The sequence below is a fragment of the Platalea leucorodia genome (genome assembly GCF_965183815.1).
Source record: "Platalea leucorodia genome assembly, chromosome: Z".
Lineage (NCBI taxonomy): Eukaryota > Metazoa > Chordata > Aves > Pelecaniformes > Threskiornithidae > Platalea > Platalea leucorodia.
The window spans coordinates 26237672-26261529 of NC_138858.1; the positions used below are offsets into that span (position 1 = coordinate 26237672).

General features: G+C 40.2%; 1 protein-coding gene across 3 annotated transcripts in view; it reads right to left on the reverse strand.

Annotated features, from left to right (window-relative positions):
- The window catches only part of JMY (junction mediating and regulatory protein, p53 cofactor), a 68029-nt gene extending 46169 nt beyond the window's left edge, over positions 1-21860 (reverse strand). For all 3 annotated transcript variants that reach the window (XR_014230737.1, XR_014230738.1, XM_082337069.1), the window contains exons 1-2: positions 20614-21860; positions 2632-2805 (exon numbers count right to left, since the gene is read on the reverse strand). Coding sequence is in view for 1 of the 3 variants with exons in the window: in XM_082337069.1 (XP_082193195.1) it covers positions 2632-2805; positions 20614-21483 (1044 nt within the window). In the remaining 2 variants the exon portion in view is untranslated. The remainder of the gene's footprint in view (positions 1-2631; positions 2806-20613) is intronic.
- Between the last annotated feature and the right edge of the window lie 1998 nt (positions 21861-23858).

The following is a 23858-nucleotide window of genomic DNA, read 5'->3' on the forward strand; positions in this document are numbered from 1 at the left end:
AGATGGCATCTTTCTCTACCACATAATACAGATGACCAAGTTTTATAACTTAAAAAATTGCCAAGTTAGGAAGAGAACTTAATGTACATTAGACACAACTATAGACAACTAAAATCAACCACAGAACATGCCTCTGAAGTTTACTGTCATGGTTTAACCCCAGCTGGCAACTAAGCACCACACAGATGCTTGCTCACTCCCCTCTCAGCAGGATGAGGGAGAGAATCGGAAGAGTAAAAGTGAGAAAACTCATGGGTTGACATTTAGACAGTTTAATAGGTAAAGCAAAAGCCACACATGCCAGCAAAGCAAAACAAGGAATTCATAGAATCATTAAGGTTGGAAAAAACCCTTAAGATCATCAAGTCTAACCATTAACCTAGCACTGCCAAATCTGCCACTAAACCATGTCCCTAAGCACCACGTCTTCCCATCTTTTAAGTACTTCCAGGGATGGGGACTCAACCACTTCCCTGGGCAGCCTGTTCCAGTGCCTGACCACCCTTCAGTGAAGAGATTTTTTCTAATATCCCCTGACACAACTTGAGGCCATTTCCTCTCATCCTATCGCTTGTTACTTAGGAAGAGAGGCTGACATCCACCTCCCTACAGCCTCCTTTCAGGTAGTTGTAGAGAGCAATAAGGTCTCCCCTCAGCCTCCTCTTCTCCAGACTAAACAACCCCAGTTCCCTCAGCTGCTCCTCAGAAGACTTGTTCTCTAGACCCTTCACCAACTTCGTTGCCCTTCTCTGGACACGCTCCAGCACCTCGGTGTCCTTCTTGGAGTGAGGGGCCCAAAACTGAACACAGTACTCGAAGTGCGGCCTCACGAGTACCAGTGTAATTCATTCACTCCTTCCCATCGGCTGGTAGGTGCTCAGCCATCTCCAGTAAATCAGGGATCCATCACGCGTAACAGTTACTTGGGAAGACAAACGCCATCACTCCAAACGTCGCCCCCCTTCCTTCTTCTTCCCCCAGCTTTATATGCTGAGCATGGCATCATATGGTATGGAATATCCCTTTGGTCAGCTGGGCTCAGCTGTCCTGGCTGTGCCTCCTCCCAGCTTCTTGTGCACCCCCAGCCTTCTCGCTGGTGGGGTGGGGTGAGAAGCAGAAAAGGCCTTGACTCTGTGTAAGCACTGCTCAGCAATAGCAAAAACATCCCTGTATTATCAACACTGTTTTCAGCACAAATCCAAAACATAGCCCCATACTAGCCACTGTGAAGAAAATTAACTCTATCCCAGCTAAAACCAACACATTTACCAAGGTTATTCTTTCAGGAAAAAGAGAAAATGAGGTATTTTAGAACTGGAATTCAAGAGATCATTGAGGTTAAAAAACAAATCAAAACACACCCAAAACAAAACACAACTCAATTCATATTCCCTACTCAATATGATATTTATCTTTTGTTGTCTGACAAAAGAACAAAAAAAAAAAAATCTTTTCCTCTGCTACAAATTCAAATAAAATGGGAACTGTTTCATCATGCTTTGAAGACGGCTTTTTATTAAAAGTAGTGTTCATAATCTTCAACTGTAGAATACATCTGAAAAAAAATATTCATCCCAATTCTCTATGCAGCAACATTTATCATTCAGGGAAAAAAAGCACTTTTAGTTCAGATATCATCATATTATCTCACTGAGTTTCAGATTGCTGAACTTTCTGAAAAATTACTTTAGGGACACAGCAACAGCTCAGGATAAAACAGTTTTGGAATTGTAATTCCTCTTGTCTGCCTCCCTCGTTCTATAATCAAAACCAGAGAAAAACACTGTATTTTTAAATTGAAACCAGTAAAAACAATGTTGGCTAACTGAACAAGGTGCCAAGCTGAGATAAATCGACATTTGCAATACCGATTAAATAAACCCATTTTAGTTTTTATGTTATAACACATATATCAGAAGAATCGAAGGCTACAGTCTTAATAATCTGCATATGAACTAATGATTTTATCGAAAGTACTTCTAAGGTGCAATAAAGATGACATTTTTTATTTTTGGTTAAGTATTTAAAATTAGAATTATTTTTAAATAATACAAACATATGCATTATAAAACAGTTTTGCCAAAATGTAGTATTTTTCAGCTGGCTATACTTTTTTAGCTCTTGGGAAAATATACTGTTAAAGTGTTACAACAAATTATATACTTCTAATACGCTTCCACGTTTAAGTGTTTCACAACATTGAATGAGAAGCTACTGACTTCTCATGGTTTATCAGATTATCTCAGAAAACTAAAGTGAAAAGTAACTTCCTGTATAATCTTTTAAAAGAACTAACAACGGCATAGATACTGTACATGTTTCTTTCTATTTTATATATTAGTCAGTATTGACAGTAATCACAAAATCTTAAAAGTTTCACCTATTAAATTCAGTTATGAATTTGACCAGTCAAACACAGTAAGTTAAACAGGTGACAGTTAGCTACATATGTCAGAAATGTTCTCACTCTTCAAAAGCACTCCTCTGAGTGGAGGAACCAGAAAAATAGGGTCAGCCTCTAGTGGAGAAGCCATCACTGCATATATTGCATAACAGAAGTAATAAACAGTAAATAGTAACTAAAAAGCATGATTTCCCCATTAATAAGAAGTTCAGTTACCTTTACCATACCTTTATCTGCTGTCTTCTAAGCATCGCAAGTTCCCTCATATCTCGGAATGGCTGTAGTAAGTACTGGTAGAGCTCTGTGGTAGCTTCTGCAAGACTACTGTAGGCTTCATCTTCCATTTGATACAGTTCTAGCAGCTCTACCATGCTTTCTGTGTTCTTATGTTTTTCCAGAAGCTGTAGAAAAAAGTGCCAATTTTAGTGAATGTGTTCAAACATTCCTGCTAAATGCGAGTCATTAAAAAAAAAAAAATTTAACCTACCCTCTTGTATTGTCTTCCCTCTCCCACAAAATCATCACTCAGACAAACAAACAAAAAAAATCTTAATCCCCACCCACATCTTGAATTTAGCCAGTCAAGTATGAGCATGTCTCCGATAACCTTAACTCAAGATGTGCAGCACTCCTATTGATTTTTTTTCTTTCCAAAAATCTCTGGGAAGTAATGAATATGAGCACAAATATAGCACAAAAAGCAACTTAGTACAAGAATCTATAACATAGTAATCAAATATGCTACTTCACACATTTCCCACTTGTTTAAGTGTTTAAGTCTCCCACAGGTGTCAGAGGGAAAGGAGTGACAGGAAAGGAGTTGGGGGTGGGGGGGGTGTGGGGGTGTGTCCTGTCTGTACTTTAGACCCACACAGCCCCATTATATAGGTGCAGCTCCAGACATAAACAAGAATCTATACGAAACAAAACAGTGATCTGCATTACTGGTGATTTTGCCTTCCAGCTTATGATTTTAGCCTAGACAGTTTAGGCATGAAATTTCAAATGCATGAAGTTTCCATTAGACTCTTTTAAAAAAGGAAATTATCTAAGTATTATAATCTTTAAAGAAATATTTAAAATAAAATAATTTATGTTTTAATTCATATGAGAAAACACAACATCAAAGTCTGCCCATTCCTTCCTTTAGTTCTTCTGAAGCTGAGAATTCATTTGTTTCTACGAATTTGCTACAATGCATGTTTTTAATTTATATGCTTGTTTTGCATCTATTTTGGGCATTTGCCTGGGCAGACCTCACATGCTGCTGGAAATCTTTTACCATTTCTAAAAAAAAAAAAAAATAAATTCAATTGTTTAACAAAAACTAATCTTATACAGACATGTGGAGTATTTGATGTATTTACAAACACAGGATTATCTGAAATTAATTCCCCTCATGTATTTTTCAAAGTTAAAGATTTTTGCCCTTTATATTATCACCTCAACAGCATATATTCACAGTCCAAGTTTGTTTAAACTTAACATAGATTAGGAACACTATGGAATAAGCACATCATATCTTGTATCTGTTAATTCAAGTTGGATGCCAAGCCTACATGAAATATTCTCAGTATACTCAACTGCATCAAGTATTGTAACTGGAAGACAAAATAGAGGGAACAGCAGATTAGAAATTGAAACTTTGGTCAACAGTCCTTTGGTGTCTCATTCATTTATATCCCAGCACAGTCAAGAGAAGTCTTGATTACCATATTGTCTACTCAGTTTGCTCCATTACATTTATAGTACTACGCTGTGTTTCAGTTACCTGACCAGATAAGAAAAAATTGCTCTTTCTTCATAATGTAAAGTTTGCGGCTAAAGATCCCCCTAACCCCACCTGGGCTTCCTTTGAAGCACTACAGGCAAGATTAGAGTGAGGATGCAGAGCAGAATGAAGAGAGGCTCATAGCAGCTTTATTTACAGGTTCAGCATTAAAATGATGGTCAGATGACAAGCCAGAAAGAGCCTTCCCTTAGCAAGGCTTAGCAGACATAAAAGGTCTGGGAGAGATGGTGTAGAACAGATGTGACATTCCTCAGTAGTATGAGGCAATTTGTTGCATTACCTAAACGACTTCACCTAGGAAATTGTTCCTATTGCAAGGTCATTTGCTATGCTCTTCCGCTGTCTTCCAGCAGCACATAATATTTTGTGGCATTTGGGTTCTCACAGAGTACTGGGTAGTGGTTTCTGGCTTGTACTCTGTAAAATTGACATTTTATGAACTTTCAGGGTTAAACAAACATAACCTAACCTGCAATTATAGGGACAGAAGTCATCCCAAGATGCTTTTGGGTTTGAGTCCTCAGTCCCTATGGATTTCATGCATTATGCCAGCCCACTAGCTGTTTTATCCATCTAGTCTATAAAGCCACCTTCTTCCTCAGCTCCTTTTGCTTATTGCTAGTGCCTAAAAACAGGGTTGCTATACTCAAGCCTTCTTCTTCCTCCCAGCACTATCAGAAAACCCTCTTGCAGTCCCAAAGCTGTGATTATCCCTCTGTCAAGGTACTGAAAAATCAAACCTTTCTTCTCAAGCCACCCATTGCAAGAAGGGTCTCTATTATTACCAGCAGCACTACAGCACTGTGATGTTAATTTCCTTTTAGTTGCTTAGGCTATTAGTATCTTCTTATCAAATAAAGTTACAAATTTGTTTCATTGTGAAAACCTACTATTGTATCAGGATACAAACCCTACAGGGCAACAAAAAATGAGAAAAATTAGAAAACTTATCACCATTTAAAGGAGAATCTTAAGTAATCTCATCCCAGGAACAGAACAATACAATGCAGGTATTTTTTTTTCCTTTACAGACCATTCTTAAGGCCTGTTTAAGAGTTCCGACAGTCCAGAAGACAGTCACAACTTTGCAGAAGTTGGTGTGAAAGTCCCAGGAAATGAAGGACCATTTCAATTTTATGACCATCACCATAGTACAAAGACATCTTAAGGACAATAAAAGCAAGTATCTACTTATAATTAGCTGGTTGTTCAGTGAAAATCATGTCCGCCACTGGAAATGGTATGGATAAAGTAATAAATTCCCATTACATTCCTGCACATACAGAAGACAAGTAAATGGGCATCATTTCAAGGTCTTGTCCATATCCAGTTCTGTTTGGTCTGCTGCAGGGGTTACCCCAATCGTAAGCCTAATCCTCAACTCCTGATAGGTCTGATTCTGCTTCTAGACAGAGCCTTGTAAGCCTGATGAAGAGTTCAGGCTGCTTTACTGCCACCACTCCTAAAGGGGCACGGACATAGGAGACAGATGGTGCTAAGCTGGCTGTGCAGAGAACCTCTCCCACTTCGCTCTATAAAGCAGCCCGATGGAAGCCTTCCTGTTCTGGATCAAAGTCAGCTGAAGCATTTTTTTAGCTGGCTGCCATCCAGACAGTATTCAGACTATCAGATAACAATAACGCTGGGTCTAGCACAGAATCCACTGAATTAATAATGTCATAAGGCAAACCAGGCCCTCCACAGACTCCCAGGTAGTTTAACTGTGTATGTTCCAATTTTCACACAGGCAGTACGTAGACGATGCACTATATTAGAAAAATGAAAATTCAGCTAATACCTCTCAGTAAGATGAAGACATTGCTTAAGCTGGCCGAATGCCTACAACAACCTGGCACCTTAAAACCATGCAGTTTTCAAGGTGTTAGCATAAAATACATGAATAATTTTTGTGGCATGTTTTATGCCCTACTCATGATTAGTTCTCAGCACAGACATTCTGTGTTACTGTTCATTTACTTCAACAGTCTCAGTATGAATTTTTGACTTTCACATTTTTTAATTATATTATTTAAAGAAGTGGGTGGAGGAGGGTAGAGTAATATCCTGTACAGGCCTCACTAGCACTATACCCATTGAATACTGCATTTATTTTAAGAATCCTGTTTCACAGATGTTACATTGTTCACAACTGAATCCATATATTCTAGGCAACTATTATGCAGATAGACTCTAACCAGGAGGAAACACATTTTTTTCAATTTAACAGCACATATATTTGAACTATATAACAAAGATTATTTCTGTCTTCAGTACATTTTAAAAAATTATTTTGTCTATAAAGCTTTAAAAGTATTACAGCAGACAGTGCAATTATGTGTGGGTTGACCTCAGTTGGGAGCATAATCCAAAGCTTCATTTAATCAGTGAAGAGTCGAGTCTTACATTTCCTTTGCTATTATTCCCAAAACTTTCCCTGTTATTCCTATTTTATTTTGCGTATTTTATAAAAACATTGCAATAAAACACATATCCATTTTTAGCTAAAACAGGCCATAAAGATATTTTTCAGTCTCTTCCTAAGCTCCTTCATATTTTTTTAATAATAGTAATTACAGAATACCGTATTTTCCTATAAATTTAGATTCTCATAAGCCTGATAGTATTACTTGCCATTTCCAGGATGAATTTTAAAGATTTTTAATTGAAGCAGTGTATTTAAGATCACAGATAAAACTAAGAACAGCTGTTTTCAGAGAGAAGTACAGTACTACAGATAGAGTAGTTTTTAGATACTCCATCCTTTCTACTGAACAGGAGCCCTAAGAGTAAAATACCAAATCCTCCTGCTGATACACTTGCAATAGTCTGCAATGAGCTCCAGACAAGAAGTTCCAAAGAAGTAAAGCTCCAGAGTACATAAAATTTGGATGCAAAATTCTAGCAACTGAACTTAGACTGCAATTTCTTATATCGGAACATCCTTAAAATTGTTTCTATTCTCTCTCCTTTCAAACAATCTTTAAACAAACAAAAAAAATTCTTGTTAAAACCAAACACACACCCACACGTCCTGGTAATGAGCAGGAGTCTCAACTACATGAAATCTGTATAGGCAAACTGCTTCTCTCTCTCTCTTACATGCACGGTCCTGTATTTAAATGTCACCTGCTGTGGTGAAAAGATCAAGCTTTGCCAGGACATTTAGCTTTCTGTTTGCATGATTGCACTGCCATCAACAATCCTTGCCTTTGTAATATAAAAAGATCATTTGCATTATTGTAGCAGGTGAATGCCCCAGTAACGGACCAAAGCCTGACTCTCCAATACAGATCTAAAATATATTTTACTGCTGGGGCAGAAATCATCGAAGAGAATACAAAAGATGGATGCAGAGTTGGGACAGCATAAACAAATAAGGTAATACTGCCCAGCATGAGAAGTGCTGGAACAAGTACTACATCTGTCTAACCTCTTAAGATTAAAATAAGATACAAACAAGTGAGTTTAATATGAAACTTATTTGGAAACCACACAGTTTATAATTGGTACATAGAGCAACCATCCACCTACTGAGTGGACAAAAGAGTCCAATTTTTTCAACTAGGCTTCTGAAGATAAGGAATTGGAAGTGTATGCTGGCGCATTGCAAAGGTTATTGTCTGGATTTTGAGAGAATTTTCTGAAGGGCTGTTTACAGAAGATTAATTAAATTACAGATTAATTAAAACAATCAAACCAAACACACACATAAAACACACATAACAAACACATGTTCAAAGTTTGCAGTTATTCTAAGAAACAAACAGCAAACACATGCAAACAAAACAAAACCCAAAAAAGATATTGGGAAGTAAAATAAAGGGTATTTAAAACACAGGAAATAAAAAGGAACACTTCCATAAGATGTATCTTCTAGGCCTCTGAAGAGCTGCCCCTATCAAGCAAGCAACATTATTCCTCTTTAAACCCTGTTTTAAACCTGCATGCAGAGAGCCTGTGTACCTCAATACATGTGTGCAGAGATGTACTGGGTGTAGGTGGCAAGGTTTTTGTAGCAGGGGTCTATGCTGATGGCTTATGTGAGCAGATGCCAGAAGCCTCCCCCATGTCCAACAGAGTCATTGCCAGCTGGCTCCAAGATGGACCTGCTGCTGGCCAAGGCTGAGCCCATCAGCCACGGTGGTGTGAAGGAGTGAAGTTGAGCCCAAGAAGAGGGGAGGGGTGGGGGGAAGGAGTTTTTAAGATTTGGTTTTATTTCTCATTATCATACTCTGATTTGATTGGCAATAAATTAAATTAATTTCCCCAAGTCGAGTCTGTTTTGCCCGTGACGGTAATTGGTGAGTGATCTCCCCCTGTCCTTATCTCAACCCATGAGCCTTTCATTGTATTTTCTCTCTGTGTCCAGCTGAGGAGGGGGGTGGGGGGGGAGTGATAAAGCAGCTTGGTGGGCACCTGGTAGCCAAGGTCAACCCACTACAAGAGAGCACACCAGAAGGCTAAGACCACCTCACTGCAGAGTGCCTGACCTCTTTTCACTCATATCCATTACCTTCATTTATACTTAGGTTAACAGCTCCTAGGACAATAACAATTACTTTTGTCAAGTTCATTTACACTGCCTATCAAAACACAGCTCATTTCAACACACTACCTGTAATACAAGTCCATAGAAAAGGAAAATAACTGAACTGGGTAAGAAAAATTGAAGTAGTATTTTAACATAGCCAAGTGAGCCAAAACATTATTTCCAGTATGCATCATTACTGAACAATGCAACTTCTCCCCTCCCACCCAAAATTGTAAATAGAAATCTCAGCAGAACTGTATGTATATATATAACTTGTTGGAATATCACAAGGCTCAGGCTTAAAGCTGCCAACTCTGACAACCATGTATGGCACACCAGACCTCTTCTGAAAGAGGGAGATGTCAACCATTAAAAACTATGCATCCCCTTTTCTGTAAACAAGACAAACATATGTGTAACATCATGGTAAAGCTGCTTTTATTTTAAGATGGCACTTATCTGATCACCTTACCTTACTGTGTGATGTGGCTGTGCCCCTCCTGAGTTGCACTATCATGCCAAATGAGTGTTTATAAAAACTAGGTATTTGTTTGAATTTAGCATATTACTTAGAATAACACAGCCGCAAATAAGCTACAGAAATCATAGCAAACAAGGGCTAATTGCATAGGAGTGCCCATTGTACAGGAGTGCTAGGCTTTTTTCTGCTGTTAGTAACACAGAAATAGGTATTTACATTGTAATGTAATTTGATGAATAAAATATATCTGTTTACTGTATTTCAAAGTTATTATAGCACTCTGGGACTCTTCCCTTTGCAAAGGGGCAAAATAACTGAAAGATAAAGTCACTAATGAATGACTGATGAGTTGGAACATGGTAACTCTGAACAAAAAGACTTCTAGGCAACACCTCACCCTGAAGGCTTGGCAACAAGCTTATTTTACACATGTCCTAATGAGTTCTAAGTACTTTTTTTCTTCAGGATTCTGATCAAAAAAACCCAAAGTCAGAAGACTGAGAACATACATTACATAAGTGTTCATGCTGTGCCATAAAACACATTAACTTCTGGTCCACATACCCTCTTCTTCTGTGCTTCTGAACTACGCTATTAGTCAGGAAAACACATTCAAGAGCCTCAAAACGGACAACTGCCTAAACAAACTAATATTTGCATGCAATGAATACATTTACTCTAGCAGGTATAATGCAATTTTTAAAAGGTATAATGCTACTCTTAAAACCCTTCTTTGTGTAAGGTTTGCAATGTCAGGACACAGGTCTAGCCAAATACCCACTCTGCTGAAGAGCAAATGTTCTTTTATGAAAACAAATGTGAAAATTTGATGGGAAGAAAAAATATTTAAAAGGTATAATCAATTTCACTCTGACGTCAGCTCATGGGAAGCATATCAGCAGCACTGAATTAGTACTCTTACCAGTTTTACAATGCATTTGGCATGGTAGCAGATATTCTCAAATGTCTGAGAAATCTAATGTTAGGCTTTTAGAAGTCTAATTCAAAGCAGGTAAAGCATTGTGACAATACCAGATTCAAAGCACTAGTACAGGTGAATTTACTTTTTAAAGCTGAGCTGAGCTAATGGCTTGCTGCTATCGACAGGAGGTCCCACTTCCCCTCCCCTGTTCCCTCTCTTCTTCCAATACCACACAGGTTCCTTGTTCCTTCTGCTCCTGTGTGCCCTCTTCCTCCACTGCACTGGCTTTGATATTTATCAGACTCTTCAACTAAGCATTTGGCAGAAAGCTATTTCTGTAGTTTCTCTTGGATTAATTTACTGAGTTGAATCAGCAGACCGCAAGGACACAGAAGCACACAGGAAGGAACACAAAGCTGAAGGGGGTAGGACAGAAAGCAATAGGTTCCCCCTCGCTCAGCACTAGCAAGCTGATGATCCAGTTCCTCAGCTCCCTTCAACAACTGGACGATAGCCGACAGTTATCTCAAATAGCCCCCTGTGATTTCTCAAGGCTGGTATAGTTCCACACTGTTTCAACCTTTACAGCACCTTATACAATGGTGAAACCATGGAAAGGCAGGCCTAAGAAAGAAACAGCATTACGCATGACTAAATGCAGATTTTAAAGTTTCTAAGCTAAAATACTGGGGTTTTTTTATTTAAAAGTTCAATACAACATCCAAAAAAGCCCAACAGAAAGAACACATTTACAGCCCAATAATACTAATGAAAGGCTAAATAAGATATCAAGAAACTCCTGAAATCCCGTATCATGCAGACTATTTTTCCTCTTACTCTAACAGTAAATATCATGTAAATAATAATCTATTAAATCACTATCATAACAGCACAACATTTCAGACAAAAGCAATTTATATTAGTATCAAGTGAACACCGACATGTATTCTGTGGCGTTACCAGTTTGGGTTAGTTTTGTTCCTGTTTTCATGGAGAAACGAAGGGGAAAGATTACACAGTTTAAATGTTATGGAGAAATAAAATCCATATGTGATAAAGCAGCATGATAAAACACAGTTGAAATAATACATGTCATTTACCTATTAATTCAGCTCTTCCAGAACAGCTCCAATATTGCAAGCAGTTTGGGATTTTTTTAAATTCCTCCCACATATGGATTTTTTGCTGAATTACACTACTCTGAAGTGACAAAATGGTACAATTTAAAATTCTGACATCTGATGATTATAAACAAATATCACATGACTGAAGGCTGAAGAATTTGGGCTCTGAAGCTACAAGTGCTATTTGTAGAATACAAACTTTCAGAAACTTCTAAAACTGATCTACAGATTTTCTCCCTCAAAAGTTTCGCAACCAAATTAATACGTTTCTTTTTCTTTTTTTACATTTTCTTAAAACAGATACAAAGCACACAGTGTTATTTAAAGGTTTTTTTGTTTGTTTTGTTTTCCTTTTTTTAAAAAAGCCCTAATCAAAATTAGTTCTATTTTAAGCACAGGGTTCAACTAGAAAACCCAGAGAAGTTCCGTCTAACATAATAAACCATGATTCTAAGTTACTGAAAAACCTTTTACATACTCTCTCCCTAAAGTAGCTCAAAACAAGTCATGATGCAATGCTGCTATATGAAAAGTTGTGCTACTACTACTTTTAGATGACCCACATAAATTGTCTGCAAGTCATCACAAACAAATGCTAACTGATTATTTAAACAACGTTTTTCAAAGGAAAAAAAAAATCCAGTTTTCTCACACCAATATCAGAGCATTTTTTGCAAAAGAAGGTCATATAAACATTTGTCTACACATGCATTTTGGAAATTACTACAACAGTAGCATAAAACAAACAAAAATTTCCATTACCTTTTAAGAAAGCAGAGGTACTCAATTTACTTTCAGGAAAAAACAAAGGGCGGGAGGGGCGGGGGGTGTGCTGAATGACTGGAAGTGTTTTATAACACCTTTCCAGGAGCAACTCGTTGACAAAAAAAGTCCACTAAGCATTCACATTTTTCTGAATGGGTAACATTTGTCTGCCCCATATGTAACGAAAAAAAATCCATACATTTGATAACTTCTACTATATAAATACCACAAACAGAAAAGGATAGAAAGGAAACTCAGAGATAGGGCCTTACCAGTAAAAGGTTTTTAACTGAAAACAACCTCTGCCAAAATGTTTGCAACTAGTGAGCAGAGTCATAGGCAGATACACCACTAGCATTCTACTTGCATCTACTCTGAATGGCTCCAGATAATGATTTTCAAAAACTAGCTTGCCAGGGAAGCTCTCTGCACATCAAAACACCTTTCTGCCTAGGACCAGAAGAGTTAACCAAAAAGTAAAACCCAAACTGCACAAATGAGCCTCTAATAAGGTTCCTAATAATAACGAACACAATTGACAAGCAAGAGCTAGTAAACAAGGAGACATTTGTGGAGATGTTTCAAGTTAACATCTACCATTGTGTGTTAAAATTCTTCATGAAGTTTTCAGACAAACTAATAATGGTTTGGTTTATATTTCAGGCCCAAATTCTTCAGAAAATGGGAATTGGGCAAGTTTCAACAACAAACTAATTAAAACAAAAACACATTTCCCTTATTAATTTATACAGCTTATGACTGGAAGATACTATGAGATCATGCAATCTCCTGCCCAACAAATTTGGACTATTTTCTTTGTTTTTATAATCCTGTTTCAAGTTATGCAAGGGCTTCAACTATTATTCTTAAAGACTAACCTGTATTCTAGCAAGTAGCACCACCAGATTTCTGATGAGATCATACCATTACTTCCTATAAGGGCACAACAATTCTTTTTTCACCATTCTTAAAACATTCTTGCATGCTTGCTATTCATCCGCACTGCACTTAAAGCCGGGATTTTCAGTGAACTATCCAAGATGTTTGCTCTGAATGGTTACAGTGATGTTAGTACTATGCAAGATGTACAAGTAATTCAAATACATTGTTCCAATGTATAAGAACTTTGGCTCCCTTCCTCAAAAACTCTCAATCTTCTAATCTAGATCACTATACACTACATAGCTAAACCTACAGCTGCTGTTAGCCTCATAGGCTCCTTCCCCAGAGCACTGTGATGCTGAATACCCATAGCAGGACAAAACTTCTGGACACTCAATTTTTAACACAGGAAAATGTTTACAACAGCAGAGTATCTTATTTACAAGCTTTGACTACATAGTAAATTAACAATAACTTGTGGCATATTTTAAAAATAAAGTTATTTATTTTAACTAGGTTTTTTTGTGGTTTTTTTTTTTCCTCCTAGGAAAGAGAGAAGAAACAACATGACTGTTGTATTACTGGCAACTCCCGAGTACTTCAGTTGCCGAAAATCACAAAATACATTTTAGGTGCAGGTTCTTCTATAGAGTTCAATTCATGTTCATTTGCTTCTCTTGCTTTTGTATGGTACTAAAAAAATACATTGTGGTAACTTTGACTGAAGTTCTTGCCAATAACAGCAATTTCCTGGTAGACTGCAATGGTATGTTTCCACTAATATCAAAAAAGGAATCCTTAAAAGCACCCCCCAAAGAGGAAAAATGGTAAGTCCAGCCATTTCTGAAAAACTCTGCCTTCTTCAGCTCTGTGATAGCAATATTTACATCTATAAAGAACAACATAAACCTCACTGATCATCTGTAAGCAGTGTCTTGTCATATTATAGCAAGAAACATAACAGATGAAATGATTAGAAAGAATCTGCTTTCAAATTCTAAACCTGCCTGTATAATACTATCTCAAACAGAAACAGAGGGGAAAAAAAAGTTAGCGGATTAAAAAAGGCATCGACTTGAAGGTAGGAAAATTGAAGAGAAAGAAAATAATGTTGGAAAAATTGAGGAAAAAAATATGCAAGAAGACAAAGGTAAACACAAAGAAAAGACAACCCAACACCACCTCTAAAAGCTAAGAAACGAAGTGAGCTGTGAATCCCGAGGAGCATAATGGATTACAGAGTGTTTATTGCATAGGTGGTACATATCTCTTCAAAATATTCTGGCATATGAAAATGCTGCAATTGTACATCAACTAGAACAACTTTAAACAAAAAATAGAGGAAAGTCTACCTCTACATCTAGGAAAACAAAACACTTCAAATTTTGAAGGGTAATATCAAATAAAACAATCTCAGCAGCAGAACACTCTCCCAACTACAAGACATAAATGGTTCCCCAATCCCAGGTCAGACAGTTAAACAGAGGATATATTGCATTTTATTTCCTTTTTCTTTCTCCCAGGTACTTGGAAAAGGAAATGAACTATGGGACCGGCAAGCTGCTGTCTTCAGTTTCTAAAAATTAAGTCTAAGCTTACTGACTAAGGGTCATACTGAACAGTATTGCTATATTCTACAGAATATACTCTTATTTTTTATGTAAGACTTAAGTTCTGTCAAGGAAGACCTAATTTTTCAAGCAAATGTCCTTTTCTTTGTGTACATATGATTTGTACATGTTTTGAAGAAATGTATTCATAGTCTTCAGCTAGCTCTTGACAAACTTAACAAGGCATTAATAAAACAATGCATGAAGTCTATCTACATATAGTGCACTGTAGAAAGGGGAAAAAAAGATAAAAAACCAACCCAAACTTCAAATTCAAAACAAGTATCCTACTGGGACTGGAAAAGAGACAACACAAAAAGACTGACAAAAATGAAAAAAAAAAAAATCTAATTAACCTATGATCACAAGTCTATAAGTCTCTAATGTAATCATATCTTAGGCTTTCAGCAACTGTGAGTCCACCATATGATTAAGCTGTTGTAGACTTAATTATCCTTGCTACTGCAAGGGTCCAAGAATCTCAGGTGAAATAGCCCTCTCTACCTTACTTCCACATCTTCCAGTAGGATCACATCACCATCAGGTGTTTAACTTCTAATATAGATTTATATATACAGAACACATTTCACTGAAACACTGAAAACAAAATATCCATGTGACTTCGATTTTTATGATTTGCAGAAAAAGGGAAAGGGGGAACCACTCCACATTTCATTTTGCTTATCTGAAAATGTACTGCAGTATCCTTGCTATTGGATTTTGTGCTTGCAGAATGAGCCAGGTATGAACTTCCAATGCCTAAAATCCTAAAATGTCAAGCCTTTAAAATATTTATTAACTTAGGACTAGTTTATAACAAGCAGAAATAACTGCTAATGACTCCAGCTGCAAATTAGATCAATAAAAAGATGATGGCTAACAAGGAAGAAAATATCTTTGGTTGGACAGCAACACACGTACTAGCCGGAGTACTATTACCGTGTTTCTCCTAAGAACTTGGAGTCTACTTACGTGTTCTACAGAGCATACTCTACAGCTGCTGACATACCATATTTTGGTTAGTACTAACTTATAGTACTGGTACAGTACTTAAAGAGCCTATTTATGAAGTATTTATAAGTGAATCAAAAGAGTTTTACTGCAAACAAGTGTTAACACTACAAATAATGAGTACATAAAAAGCAGCTTTCAAACAAAAACAGGTTGGGTTTCCAGAATGCTCAGCATGAGTCTTAACTCTGCTCTAGTCATATCAATAGGAAAACAAAATCCACAGTATATCTTATTTTAATCCTCTCTGCTCCCAAAGTTAAACCTAACCAGCATTGTCTCCTGAGACACTTTATATATCTTCTAAATCTAGCTATTGCAGTTAACATACAGGATCCAGTTTTCTTTGCTTCTTGCATAGAAAGATATTACATTGGTTTTGATGGAAACACTACTGCTAGCATTTATTTTTTGTATTACTGAAACACTGAATACTTTTTTGTAGTGTTTTAATATTATTTACTTTTTATTACTTATGAGTTTGATGTTGAAATCTCTCTTTAAATCACGCTCTGTCTAGCAGAAGATCACTGAACAGAAACAGGTCACCTTACCTCTGGAAAACTTGCATTTTTGGTACAGTGCCCCACTACCCTACCATATACACATTTACTTCAGAACCGAATGCACATAGTCAAAGGCAAGGAAATGAAATTCTCCCAGTTACTGAGATGATCCTGAGTATTAAATTTTCTCTAAAACATCAGAACAGGTTCAACAAAAGAAAAGAATACCCTATGGGTATTAGCTTTTTTGATGTAAACAGAAATATGCAACAGCACCCTTGGAAAGCAACAAATGTGAAAGTCCATGATTTATAACCAAATCAATTACTTATCAATTTGTGTGATTTGACAATCATATTTCATTCATTGAAAACAAAAAACATTTCCCTACTAAAGATGTGCAAGTCATTTTAAAAAATTGTATACATACTGATTTAAGAAGAAAAGAAAATTACGATACAGATTTCTGTCAAAAAACCTACATTTTCCTCTCATACAACTTGTTACTGTAACAAAATAGAAGATTTTTATGTCAATTTTTCTTACCCTTGCTAGCCCTTTGAATCAAAAGAAAATTAAGCCAACCGATGTAAAATAAAAGTTCCCAAGGTTATTCTGGTGCTTAGTAAAATATCCCACTATACAGGGGAGATTAAAAATATCAGTAGGCCCTCACTCCCAAGACAGTCTTAGGTTCACCACAGAAAATAAGATGCTCTCAGAATTTCTTCAGAATTTAATCATCACTAAAAAGTGTTTCTGAACTTTTCTATTAAAGCAATTCAAAAGAACACACACAGAACAGAGATGGAAAATGGTCTTTAAGAGTGTGCCTGCAGATACTAGAATTCATATACTTTACAGATGCAACAACAAAATGAAAGCCAGTCTGACTAGTTTTATAACTGGCATTCAAGATCCTATAGGCTATCATCTGCCAAATTTCAGACTGCCATGGCAATTAAGAGCTATAAGAAACAGACAGATTCATAGGTACCATTAACTCAGAGATGCTGAAGCAGGCATGTAGTGTAAAGATACGCTTCCCAAGCTGACAACTCGCTATGCAAGAGCAAGTAAAAGGATAAGCATACAATGGAACATGTTTGTTCGTGTGACTAAGCCACCAAACCCTTTTAATCACAGTTTATACTTACACCACTTTTTATTCAGCAAAACTGTGACTACTTTCAACCTTTTGCCAACACAGCCCTGACAAAGAGGTATGACATGATCTTTGATATTACTATACTCACAAAAATTTACAAGCATGAACACTTAGCCTAGAAAAACTCCTCCCATGTTATATGGGGAGGAACATAGACAGGAAACTGGCAAGAACAAGAGTAAAGAGCAGAACTTTTCCTGCCTTCTAGATGCAAAGTTTAATATTTTGGAAATACTGACCAAGAAGCTGGAATTCCAAATAAGGATCCAGTGCCATCCTCTCTGTTGAAATAACAACATCTTTTTATCTGTTCATTAACTGATTCCATATCATGTCTCCTATTGGAACTCAGACCTCTAGCTGGGCACCCGAGGAATTTTTTAAACAGCCATAAACTTAATGAATAAGAGCTCTGAACAAGTGTTTATTCATTTTCAAAAATGAGGTAGAACAATAGTTATTCCTTTAGATACAAGTTTTTACTTAAACATAAATTAACATAAATTAAATTCCTAAGCTATTCCAGAATTAACAGTTTTATTTGGAAAAATAAAAGATGTGCTATTTCAAAACTGCAAATTATGCAGAAGAAATTAATTCCAGGTCATACAGTTCCTCTACAACTATTTTTCTTCCTCATCTTGGATCTGTTTGTACTTGCAACATTCTTCTGGCTTATTAAAGGTTTATAATTGAGACAGAGATAAAAATGCCTATTACAAAGAGCAACAGTTATTAACTGCTGTGAAAATAAACTGGCTTGTGTGTAACTTATGGAAAGCAACAGATGGCCAAGTACGGGATGCTGAAACAACGACCATGAGAGATTTTGTTGGTCACTCTGCTTCTCTACCCCAAAGAATATAATCAACAGAAACTGCAACCATTTCTCAAGTAATATCTAACTGCACAGAGGAATTTGTCCTGGAAGAAAAGGAAAAAAAAAAAAAAAAAAAAAAAAAAAAAAGAAAGAGAGATACATGAAACAATTATAAACTGCAGAGGCATATTTTAAAACGTTAAGCCAAAGTCTTGGACTTCTAAACTTGTTTTTTGCACAATTTTAAATTAATGAAGACCCTTCACATTCGTTATGCTCCTTGATACCATTTCGGTTGCCAATACTGCTCAATCCCTTCCCCTCTTCTCCAGAAGTTCTTGTAAGAGGTAAAATCATTTAAAATTGCGGGCATCCATCAGCTAACAAGCAGAATCAGCTAAGAGGCAGACTTCAAGCACAGATAGAAAAGTAAGTTAAAGTGAGAGATGAAACATCGATTCAGTAGGTTCCCTTCAAAGTACGAAAAACCTTTACTTCAGAAATACCAAGCAGTACCCATCATCCATTGCTTCATCTGCTTAGAATTGCAATGACAAACAATACCAGTATTTGCTTAAAAGCAAGGTATTTCCTGTGGACCAAGTAAACCACTAACAGGTAAGGAAAAGAGAAACCCGAGAGCCAAAAGGGAAAGAGCATGTCATTCTATTGGTTTCTTTTCTTCAACATGAACTACTTTTAATTAAAGAAGGATCAATTTACACAACTGACAGTGACAGAAGTACAGCTGTACTGACTTTAGGTACACTACTGGATTGGTTACCATGGGAAATGAAGATTGTACTGTAGTCAAATACACAAGTAAGCTCTTCCATTTTGTCTGCACCAAATTCTGAACATTAACAGAGAATAAGATGTTGTAGTTTAGAGATCTTGATGGATAAAGCTCGCATTGCCTATTGATAACGGATATACTTTTTGCCGACACTACTGGTGCCAACAAAAAGGAAGCCGAGATTCTCCAAGAAACAAATAGTTCTTGCACAGTAACTCCGAACTAGTGTTTCCTCAAAACCACCACAAGCTGCGAGTTAGGTACCCAGTTCCCAAACTCCACACATTTAACAGAACTTCTCTTGTCCTGCTCAGCTACTTATAAGAACTGCTCAGCTGAAGGCTAAGTGAATCTAAGCACATGCTTCCAAGCATTCATGCAGTCAAAGAGATAAAAGCTGAAGACAATATGCTTTCGTATATTCTGGACTAAAACTACTGCAGAAGACTATTAGACTAATTGCCAGTTGTATACCAAAATTAACAAGAATTAACTCAGCCCTTTAAACAGCCATAAAAAAAAAAAAAAAAAAAAGAAAACTCACAATGATATATCCTAACACAACAATTTGGAAATAAACTTGTACCTGACAATGCTACGCTTGGATGCCCTTATCCTGATTTCATCATTGGTAAAACACTTTTCTCACACCCTGTAACTCCAGTCACTATGGAAAAGCTCGGCCCAAATGCTACAGAGGCTCAAAATTATGCCATCAAAACAGACAGCAAGTAGATATGCTCATACTCCATCAAGGAACAAATATTCACCACCACATATTTTTGAACGCACAACACTGGTAGGATATATGCAAGCAACTGGAGCAGCAGAACCATACAATATCCACACAATAGAATTTAGATGGCACTTGCAAAAATAAGAAATTCCATAACCTGATTTACACACATAGTCGCACCTAGACAGATCCTGGCACATTCTGGATCAAGGCCACCAAAACATAAAAACAAGTGTTAAATTCTCCTTTTTCACTGGAAAAATCTGGATCCTCATATACCGCAGTCCTCAAAGATGTGAAAAAAATCTCACACACTGATGCTAGAAGTTAGCAGAACCTCTTCACCTACTTTCATCTAAATATTATGGTATGACAAAGAGAAATGGAGTCCTGAAACATCCAAGTGTTGTCAGACACTAGTAACGGCAACACAGTTAATACTCACTAGGACCAGACAGCCTGCTTTTTAAAATCCCAACTCTAAGAACTTACCAGCTGAACGGAAGTTGTAGTTACTCCAGTTCCACTGGAAAACATCATCTCACTTGAAATACCAGAATCAGCACCCAGAGCCCGTAGGAACCTAAATTTTTTTGGCCTCAAGTGCCTAAACTGTACTGTCAAAATAAACGCCACATGTTGCTGTTCCCATTAAACAGAAAAATTCAGCCTCCAACACATCCTGGTGCAAAGCAACGCAAGAACAAAAATCTGGGAGCGAGACCCTGCCAAATCCATCAGATCGTTGTTCACAAACATCTACATCCGACTGCACAGAAAAAAGTACTGAGCAACACTTAGATGACTAGGGAAACCTGCACCTTCTCAAATCCTGGCCCTAGAGACCTTGGAAAGGTTAAGCTTCATTCTTACTTACATTTTCAAAGCCTTTTTTTTTTTTTTTTTTTTAACTAGACAGTTATCCTATACTTTTTTTGTCCCATGGTTCGATCAATTCTGCAAAGGTAGAGGGGAGCCGCTGGAGAGAACAACTAAAGAAGATGTCACAGAGTACAGAAAAGGTAACACTAAGGTGGAGTTATGTGGACCATGCGGTAGCCTCACCTCCTGGATTCGCCTGCGGGCCCGCTGCAGCACCTCCTCGTACCCCTTCTGTCGAAGCTCACTCAGGCTCTCATAATACTCTTCGGGGTCGTCAGTCTCAGTGAAGAGGACCTGCGAAAGGATCTTCCAGCCGCAGGTATCCAAGCTGTGGACCAGGTAAACTTGAAGTTTGTAGCAGAGTGCGTCCATCTCCTGCTCGGATAGCTCCGGGGCTCCGAACAGCACCGTCCACATGCCCGAGGGCTCCTCGGGGAAGGCAGGCAGGTAGGGCTCCAGCTCCGAGTTCACCGAGCACAGCTGCTGGTGCACAGCCCGCAGGTCCTGGAAGGAGAAGAGGCCGGCCCAGCTGCACTCCTCCCCCGCGGGCTCCGCGTCGGGAGCGGCCGGCTCGGCCGCCTGCAGCGGCGAGGACGGCAGCGACAGCGCGGCGGCCGCCTCCTCCTTCCCCAGCTCCAGCACTTCTATCTCTTCGGCGGCACCTGCCGCCTCCGGGCCCCGCTGCGGCCGCCGGGCCGGGCTGCTCTTGGCGCGCAGCGGGCTCTTCGGCAGCGCCTCGGCCGCCGCGCCCCGCTCGGAGCCCCGCGGCAGGCCGGAGTCCGTGCCCCAGGCCGGGCCCCTGCGCACCGTGGGGCTGCCGGCCTTGGCGGCGGCTCTGGCCTCGGGGCCGGCGGGGCCGCCGCGGCGGAGCTCGCGGGAGCCGCTGCGCTGGCGCTGCGCCGTGCGGTTGTGGCAGGTGATGGCGAACTTGCCCTCGATCTCATTCCAGGCCACGATGAAAACGAACTTGTGCTTCTCCCGCTCCTGGAAGGCGTGAGGCCTCACGGCCACCCAGTCGGCCTCCAGCGTCTCCTCCAGGGCGAAGGCGGACATGGCGCTGCGCAGCTGCCCACGCACCCCCCACCCGCCCCGCTCCCGTCCCGTCCCCTCAGCCGCCCCTGCCTGCCCCGCCGCGCGCCGGCCGGCAACGGCTGCCCGCAGCCCCGCGCGCCGCCTCACCGCCCACCATCAGCCATCTTAGCGGCGGGGGGACGGGGAAGGCGCTGCGGGGGGAGGATGCGCTGGGTCCCCGCCGGAGCGGCGAGAGAGGCGGAGGGAGAGGAGGAGAAGGAGGGGGGACGGAGAGGAATCACCTCCTCTCTGCTCGGAGCCCGCCGGCGAGGAGTGCCGCCGCCGCCCCTGGTCATCGGCCTGCCGCCGCGGCCGACAATGCCCGGTGCCCCCGCACAAGTACTTCACACGCGTCACGTGCGGCGGGATCTGTTTACAAGCGGCGGTGGCGCTGCGGCAACTCGGCGCCGGCCCCGCCCCCGGCCCCGCCCCGCGGCCTCCCGAAGCCCCGCCCCCCGCCCCGCGGGGCGCCTTCCCCATTGGCTGTTGCCCCGGTTTCCCCGGCGGAGGGAAACGCCCCGCCCCTTCTCCGCCGGCCACGCTCGCGGTCTCCCGCCCTCCCTCCTCGCGCTCCCGTGGTGGGCGGGGGAGGGCGGCGCCCCGCCCCTTCCCGCGGACGTAAGACGCGGCCGCTCAGGCGCCGCGCGCTGCATGCTGGGAAGGGCACGTGACGGGTGGCGGCCGTTAGGGGGTTGGGTGGGGGCGGGGCCGGGCCGGGGGAAGGGGGCCCCTCGGCGAAGCCTGCCGCGCCTGCACCGTGGGTCCCGGGCGCAGGCTGGGGGGCAACGGCCTCTGCTCCGGGCGGCTTCCGAGGCAGCGCTGGCTTTGCCTGCCGCGGCTCTGGCCTTGCTGTTCGCTCCCTGTCGGCCCAGTGGGGCACACTGGCCTCGGCGGTGCTGGCTGCAGCTCCCCTGCCCACTCTCCACTAGCTTGCAGCTAGTGCTGCTCTCCAGGGGCTCTGCCCCCAAGCTGGTAGAAGGTTTTTAAGTGTGGAGAGCCATCAAGGCAAGAGGTCCTCCCACAGTGAAATGATATCTGCAGAGCAGTTGTTTCTGCCTTTCCTGTAAAGTGGCTTTCTGCATGGTTGCAGGAAGGGATGTGGTGCCTCAGCAGCTCGTTTTAGTTGTATGACTTAATTCTGACTAGAGATTGAACCAAAACACTTCAAAGATCTGTTATCAAGAGCGCCTAAATTCTGCATGCCGTGCAGCAGAAGTTTGCACTTGTGGTTAGGCTGCAAAAGAGTGCAGCATCTGTGATGAGACCCGGAGACAAGGGCATGCTCTGAAATCGCTGTCTTGGGCAATTGTGTACTTCTATAACTGAAGTTAACTGCACTGAGACACAGTGTTTTATGCTCGTGTTGGCCGGTCCTACTTCAGAATTGGCAGTCCTTGCAGTGCTCTCCGAGGTTTCCAAGTGTGTTTCAGAGCACGTAGGTTACAGTAAGCCAGCACAGACAGCTCTCACAAGCATGTCTGAAAGGAATGATTAATCACCTGCAAATCCAAGGCCAAGGGTGGGTTTCCTGGTGCCTTTTGGGATATTCCATTTCTCCTCCTGTATAAATGAAAAAAAAAAAATACTTCTTACTATCACAATCCCAAAATAGTTGCATCAAATATAAGATCAGTAGACAATAGACATCTGTGATATTGTTGTCCTGCTCCAAATTAGAGGAAGCACTGGGGAAATAAAACATTCTCAATTGAGTTTGCCAGAGAAGCAAGGCTGAGTCACAGCTTTTTTCTAAAGTTACTGCGTTGACTAGCATCCTGTCCTTAGAGGATAAGGTATTTAAGGAGGGCCTCTGGCAAGCCAAACATTCTCTGGTCATTAACAAAGCAACATCGTATATGCAGGAGAATCAAGGTTATGTCTTGAATACCCAAAGTCACAGCTGTTAGAAAAAAGGAGGAAATTATGGCTCAGCAAGCAGAGGAAGGACTGTATCTGCATTCTAAAGCTAAGGGTGATGTGTGCTGTACATCTTGGAGAGCAGCATTCTTTTCTGTTACCATAAATTTAGGCACCAGATCAAAGCACCTGTGAAATGATCTGGAAGATTTGATACTCCATATGAAGTGCCCAAGCAAGCAAGCAAAGAATACATTGGTGGAGGAAATACAGTCTCTTTCTGTTGAGTATTCAGAAACAAATTTTCAGTAGATGAATCATATAATCACAGAATCATAGAATCATTTAAGTTGCAAAAGACCCTTAAGATCATCGAGTCCAACCGTTAACCTAGCACTGCCAAGTCCACCACTAAACCATGTCCTCAAGCACCACGTCTACCCATCTTTTCAATACCTCCAAGGATGGAGACTCCACCACTTCCCTGGGCAGCCTGTTCC